Source organism: Borostomias antarcticus (genome assembly GCF_949987555.1).
Source record: "Borostomias antarcticus genome assembly, chromosome: 9".
Lineage (NCBI taxonomy): Eukaryota > Metazoa > Chordata > Actinopteri > Stomiiformes > Stomiidae > Borostomias > Borostomias antarcticus.
The window spans coordinates 28754896-28762395 of record NC_140242.1 but is presented as its reverse complement, the minus strand read 5'-3'; the positions used below and the strand labels follow the sequence as shown (position 1 = coordinate 28762395).

Below are 7500 nucleotides of genomic sequence, written 5' to 3'. Positions count from 1 at the left end.
ACTGAGCTTAATTACAATAGTGTGTATTTTCCATCATGTTTCACTGTAGGGCTCTAGAACTCAGCCTATTCAAACGCCTGTGTGTAAACCGTGAAATACCGTAAACCGCACCGCGTAACTAGATCCATACCGTCTCATCCCTAGTCTGAACCAGGCCCTGCAGCTGGAGCAGAGCAAGCTGCAGTCGGACTACGACAAGCTGAGGGCCTCGGAGCAGGAGAAGGACCTCGCGCTGCAGAAGCTCGTGTGAGTGAGACCGAGCCGTCCGGCCTGTTCGCCTGCATAAAAAGTTTTTATACTCCACATATCTGGAACAAACTTCCAGAAAACTGCAGGTCTGCTGCAACTCTCAGTTCTTTTAAATCAAGACTGAAGACTTTTCTTTTTATTAAATCAAATAATTATTCATTCATACACTGCACCTGTATTTTACTTTTCCTGCATTTTGTTTTGAATGTCCTTTTTTTGCATTTCGTTTTACATGACCTTTTATGTGTTGCACCTTGTCTTGATGCTTTTAATGTCTCATGTAAAGGACTTTGAATTGCCTTGTTGCTGAAATGTGCTCTACAAATAAACTTGCCTTGCCTTGCCTCAAGTAGCTCTGCTAGGTCTGCAGTATGTAAGATTGAGCATGTTTATAGCGTGTTAATAGCATGTTAATCGCATGTTAATAGCGTGTTTATAGCGTGTTAATAGCATGTTAATCGCATGTTAATAGCGTGTTAATAGCATGTTTATGACGCCTGTCTGTGTCCTGTTATCACAGCCAGCTGAACGAGAAGCGGGAGCAGGCCAAGGAGGACCTGAAGGGCTTGGAAGAGACGGTGGTGAGTTGAGAACATCTACTAGACAAGAGAACATCTTCTAGACAGCAGAACATCTACTAGACAGGAGAACATCTACTAGACAGGAGAACATCTAGACAGGAGAACATCTAGACAGGAGAACATCTACTAGACAGGAGAACATCTAGACAGGAGAACATCTAGACAGGAGAACATCTACTAGACAGGAGAACATCTAGACAGGAGAACATCTAGACAGGAGAACATCTACTAGACAGGAGAACATCTACTAGACAGGAGAACATCTACTAGACGTTTGTCAAATGAGTGAATTTCATGACGAGAACTTTGTTGTTGCCTCCGACAGGTGAAGGAACTCCAGACGTTGCATAACCTGCGCAAACTCTTCATCCAAGACCTGACCAATCGAGTGAAGATGGTGAGTTAGAGCTGTTACCTGTCTCTCTCTGCTAAATGCACGCGTTCTTTCGAAGGGTCAGTGGTTCGAATCCCAGCTCCGACTGTCCACATGTCGAAGTGTCCTTGAGCAAGACACCTAACCCCAAATTGCTCCCAATGAGCAGGTTAGCACCTTGCATGGCAGCTACCGCCATTGGTGTGTGAATGTGTGTGTGAATGGGTGAATGAGAGGCCATTGTAAAGCGCTTTGAGTGCCGCTAAGGTGGAAAAACGCTATATAAGTGCAGTCCATTTACCATGTACCATTTCTGAAGTGTCTTGGTAAATACCACAGTATTAGCCAATGGCTAAATACCAAGAGACATTTCCTCCATCACATCTGGTCCTGTTTGCGTTCTCACCCCAGGGTTGGGGCCAACCGGCCTGCTACCATTGTTTGGTTCTGTGTTATCGGTATCTAAGGCCAGAACGTAGTCAAACCCTATAAACAAACTGATGGGACTACGTTTCCCACGCTGCTGTATGTAAATGTTAGCGGGTGTGGTTAGCCTGCTGGGAAGAGACCTGTCGAGACTCTATTCAGTCTGCATTTAATTATGTTACTGACTCAGCTAATTACCTCATGTTTTCTTCATCAAAGGAACAGCATTTCCACCATATAATTAAACATCATGTCAAAGTTTAATATTAACTGTTAATAGTGATTTTTTCTTGGCCAGATCTCTCTCGGAAAATAGATTAATCTCATTGAATAAAGGTTAAATGAATAAATACCTAAAACTAACATGGATTGATTTGTTGAGACGTGATGTCACTTCCTCCTGTCTTGTCACTTCCTCCCGTCTGTCCAATCAGAGTGCAGAGATGGACGTGGACGAGGCGGGGGGCAGCCTGGCCCAGAGACAGAGGATCACCTTCCTGGAGAACAACCTGGAACAGCTCACCAAAGTCCACAAGCAGGTAACACACACGCACACACACACACACACACACACACACACTGGAGCAGCTCACCAAAGTCCACAAGCAGGTAACACACACACACATACACACACACACGCACACACACACACACACACACACACACACACACACACACACACACACACACACACATACACACACACATACACACACACACACACACACACACACACACACATACACACACACACACACATACACACACACACACACACACACACACACACACACACACAACCTGGAGCAGCTCACCAAGGTCCACAAGCAGGTAACACACACACATACACGCACACACGCACACACACACTTTTCTTTCTTTCTTCACCTTTATTTATTCAGGGAGGGACAATTTTCCAATGATGACCTGATTACATAAAAATACAGCTGTACACAGTACAACATAAAACACATACACACACACGCATGCACACACACACACACACAAATATACTGTACACACACACACACAGACACACAAATATACTGTACACACACACAGATATCCATGCACATGATCAAGCGCATACAGTACACAAATGTGGTACCCACTTCCCCTAATCCCTCCTCCGCCCCCCACCCCCTCCCCCTCCGCCCCCCTCCGCCCCCCCCCCTCTCTCAGCTGGTGCGTGACAACGCGGACCTGCGCTGCGAGCTGCCCAAGCTGGAGAAGCGCCTGCGCGCCACGGCGGAGAGGGTCAAGGCCCTGGAGGCGGCGCTGAGGGACGCCAAGGAGGGCGCCATGAGAGACCGCAAGAGATACCAGCAGGAGGTGGACCGCATCAAGGAGGCCGTGCGCTCCAAGAACGTGTCCAGGAGAGGGCCCTCCGCCCAGATCGGTGAGGGGGGGGGGGGTTAGGGTTAGGGGGGGTAGCCTTTTTTGATATGAAAATGGAATTTAATGTAATTTTTATTTTAATTTATTGTAATTTATTGCTCTATAAATGTTCTTAGCCGTTGGACAAACATTGTTGAGAGGGGTCAGGGAAGAATTTTTACAGCTCACTTATCTGGCCCCCGGGTGATTACTGTTTTTTTGCTTCCCTCTGGAATATGTAGGGGTGGGTCGTATGCCCACCTCCCTTGTTCTCTGTAAAGCGCATTGTGTTGCCTCTGGGTAGGAAATGCGCTATACAAATAAAGCTTTGATTGATACTGTACTTACAGTACTGGAAGAGAGCCTGTCTGTTTGACTGTTGTGCTACAACAGGAAGCGTTTGAGCCACGTTGGGCTGTTGTTTGGCGTGATGAAGTGTCAATTATAATTTTTTTAAACACACTGTGTAAAGTTCTATACTATTAGAAAAATTCCATTCATATTGGTTTGGAAAAAACGGTTCGTGTTCTGATACATGCAGCGCTTTGTAAAGGTTTGACCAAGACACAAAAATGACTGACTAACAAAAACCCACGCTAATTAAAATAGTCAGGCCTAGTCCTGACTGGCAGCCCAGAACCCAAAGCCAAAAGTCAAAACTGTTACAACACACACACACAAACATTGTTTGAGTAGAAGTTTTTTTTATTAGTCTTGTGGTTTGACCTCCTCGTCCTCCGCTGTCTGTCCGTAGCCAAGCCCATCCGCGCCGGACATCACCAGCAGCACGCCGCCTCCTGCTCTCCCTCGGCGGGGCAGGCCATCCGGGGGGCTAGAGGGGTGTCCAGCCCACACCACCACCACCGCCAGCAGCACCAGCAGCACAGCAAGTAACCCACAGGTCAGCACTCCCCCCCCTGGACAAACATGGACTCATCCATCACATCAGTCAACCAAGCCGCATCGTCTCCAAACGCATGAGCAGATTTAATACAGGTGTCTGATTTATAACAGGTGTCAGGTTTATAACAGGTGTCAGGTTTATAACAGGTGTCTGGTTTATAACAGGTGTCTGATTTATAACAGGTGTCTGATTTATAACAGGTGTCTGATTTATAACAGGTGTCTGGTTTATAACAGGTGTCTGGTTTATAACAGGTGTCTGATTTATAACAGGTGTCTGGTTTATAACAGGTGTCTGGTTTATAACAGGTGTCTGGTTTATAACAGGTGTCTGGTTTATAACAGGTGTCAGGTTTATAACAGGTGTCTGGTGGGGTGTGATACACAGACTGAACACAACTAGTAAAGTCGTCTTGTTTGTTTTTTTGTCATTTAAGTTTTTTTTAAATTCAAACATACTTGAACAGACAGTATTATTACTTTCAATTACAAGACATCCATAGGTCTATGAAAATTGCACATACTTAGAACAGGTAAGTCAATGATAGAAAAGAAAAACAATGAAATATTTACCAATACAATCAAACATTACCGTGCCCCGGTAATGCTGTAAACAAAAAAACAGTCACATGACCTCCTAAAGTTCTCATTCCCACCACTTCATCTGGCCAACATTTGTTCATAAGATACCATTTATAACATAGATTCTATCCATTTTTTATAAAGTGGTCTTGTTGTGACTCTTCAGAAGAAAAAACATAGCCTATATATATATATTGAACGCAACTGTAAATGAGAAGCCCTTTTTCCCACACAGAGCTATTTATAACCAGCTATAAATCCACCCACACGTAGGTTGAAATAATACATGTTTTTGAACGCTTTGGCTAAACTGGTAAATCCCATCTTAGCATACTGTCCGTGGCAGAGCCCAGCTGTGGATCGACAGTGTTTCTCTTTGACTCACACATTTAGCCTGAATTACAGATTGGCTTAATTGGTCCAGATCCTCACTGCTGCTTTCCTCTCTGAAGATTAATGACCTCGAGTCAGAGAACCACTGTTCATTAATTGGGTTTCAAAGGCATTCAAACTTTAATCAGTCCTGAGCAGACTCTGAGAATCGCTCTGGGCGTCCAGAGAAAGTCCACAAAGTCTGTGTCTGTGCTTGCGCCAAAAGCCTGGTTAGGAGTGCAGCGACTTGATTCTATAAAAGAGGACAAGGGAGTTGATTGATTCACAGAACTAGTTAGTCCTGAAGAACGTGTTCACATGGAGAAGACTCTACTTTACACAACTGTGGTCATCTGGTGTGTATTGCCCCTATATGTTTGCTATTTTGTTGACATACTCACACTTATTTTGTCCATCCTGTTGAGAATGAGCATAAATCCCAGTCGTTCTGCTAGACTTGTTATTGACGCGCTGAATGCCGTCAGTTCAGACATGTACCACAAGGGGGCAGTATAAATCTAAATTTACACTTTCTACTGCAGGGGTTCTCAGCCGTTTGTAACTTAAGGCCCACTTTTGATTGTAAAAAATAAATAAATCAGAGGACCACCTTCCCAAATACATGAGAAAAAAAGTCATAACAAAAAAAGGAGAAACAATGAACTGGATTTCCCTCTCTAACTCTATACCTTCTCTAACTCTATACCCTCTAACTCTATACCCTCTAACTCTATACCCTCTAACTCTATACCTTCTCTAACTCTATACCCTCTAACTCTATACCCTCTAACTCTATACCTTCTCTAACTCTATACCCTCTAACTCTATACCCTCTAACTCTATACCTTCTCTAACTCTATACCCTCTAACTCTATACCCTCTAACTCTATACCTCCTTTCTCTATCCAGTACTTCATAGCTGTAGATGGAAGCTGGATGTTGAAGCACAGCCCCTCTCCTCTCCTCCTACTGACCTGGACATGGGGGCTTCTCCCCTGGACCTCCACCCCCCCCGGGACCAACACTCTCACCAATCTGCCTTCACAGGACCACAGACTCCTCGCTCTCCAAACTCTCCTTCTCTCTCTCTCTAGTCCTATTTCTCTTCCTGTCTTTCTTCCTCAGTTTTTGACTCTCTGCCCCCCCCCTCCTTTCTCCTGCTCCCTCAGTGCTGTGACCAGAGAAACACATTTCTCTAGAAAGTTGAGCTAAGAACAGGTTTCCACACCAATACTCTTGGTAACACTAATATTTTTCTCATTTGTAAAACACTTATCAAATGGTTTCTGATTCAAGGGAAACAGTTTCAGACACAATTAATAGTTGATTGTTGTTTCTTGTGAAGCCCATAGATTCAATGAATGTTTAACACTTAATTTTGCACTGAATTGTGTTAATTTTTGCACATTTCTGTGCTGACCAATTTTGATGAAAATGTCTGCTATTTATTTTCTTAATTTATTTTGTATATTTTAAACCTTGCTTTGACAATATCACACACGTTTGATGTGATTGTGGGAGGTGTCAGTCTGTATAAATTGACTGTGTCATACAGTATGTGTTCCAGAAAAGCTTTGCAGCTTTGCAGAACAACGCCCATCTCACCATGAACTTTTGTAACTGAAATGTGTCCAGGACATTTGTAACCATTATGCTGCATCAGAAAAATAAGAGTATTTAGGACCAGAACCTCGATTCTCATGTAAATATTTTCTATCTAGTTGGTTTATGGAGCTTTAAATGTGTTAGTGTGTGTCTTATCTGTAATGTTGAACAAAAGACAACAGGAATGAGGTGCTGTATGATGCAGAGAGACCATTCAGTTCATGAAAACATCATCCAAGGAATTTTACTGTTATGGAAAGAAGACATATAGACTACCACCCCCCCCCCCAAAAAAAAAAATCCTGGTGAGCTCACATGCTCTGGGGGAAAGAAACTCCTTAGCTGTTCCTCTGGGGGGGGGGGGGGGGAACTCCTTAGCTGTTCCTCTGGGGGGGGGGAAACTCCTTAGCTATTCCTCTGGGGGGGGGGGGAAACTCCTTAGCTATTCCTCTGTGGCAAGATTCTGCTTTGCTGCTTCCAGAATGTGTTACCAGGCGGCTAGTTGTGGGATTAATTTAGAGACCAAACGAGTTGAGTTCCTCTCAGGTTTCCCGTTGCAGAGAGGCTGATCAGCCAATCAGCTCATCCTGCAGAGAGAGAGCTGTATAGGGGGGAACCAGGGACTTCATATAGGGGGAACCAGGGACTTCATATAGGGGGGAACCAGGGACTTCATATAGGGGGAACCAGGGACTTCATATAGGGGGAACCAGGGACTTAATATAGGGGGGAACCAGGGACTTCATATAGGGGGAACCAGGGACTTCATATAGGGGGAACCAGGGACTTCATATAGGGGGAACCAGGGACTTCATAGTCGGTCTATGTGGATGACATTCAAGGCATTTAAAAAAGATTGTACAACATTATAAATTCCCCCAAAATCAATTTCTATTCAGGTGACACCCCTTCCCTCTAAAAAGCAAGTTGTAAAGCACACAAAGGTCTTTTTTTCTCAACCTGATGCTATGATGGAGAATGTTAGCTCTATAAACCTGTCCACCATGGCTGTCCTTTTGTCAACACCGTGAT

At 44.2% G+C, this 7500-nt stretch overlaps 1 protein-coding gene across 1 annotated transcript in view; it reads left to right on the top strand.

The window, feature by feature from the left end:
• LOC311312977 (kinesin heavy chain-like) overlaps positions 1-3900 on the top strand; it is a gene marked incomplete at both ends in the record, with an annotated part of 24368 nt that extends 20468 nt beyond the window's left edge. Inside the window, 6 exon segments of the mRNA XM_084442984.1 lie at positions 145-246; positions 770-830; positions 1156-1227; positions 2064-2168; positions 2812-3028; positions 3761-3900. Of these exon segments, the coding sequence (XP_084299110.1) occupies positions 145-246; positions 770-830; positions 1156-1227; positions 2064-2168; positions 2812-3028; positions 3761-3900 (697 nt within the window).
• Positions 3901-7500: the final 3600 nt, after the last annotated feature.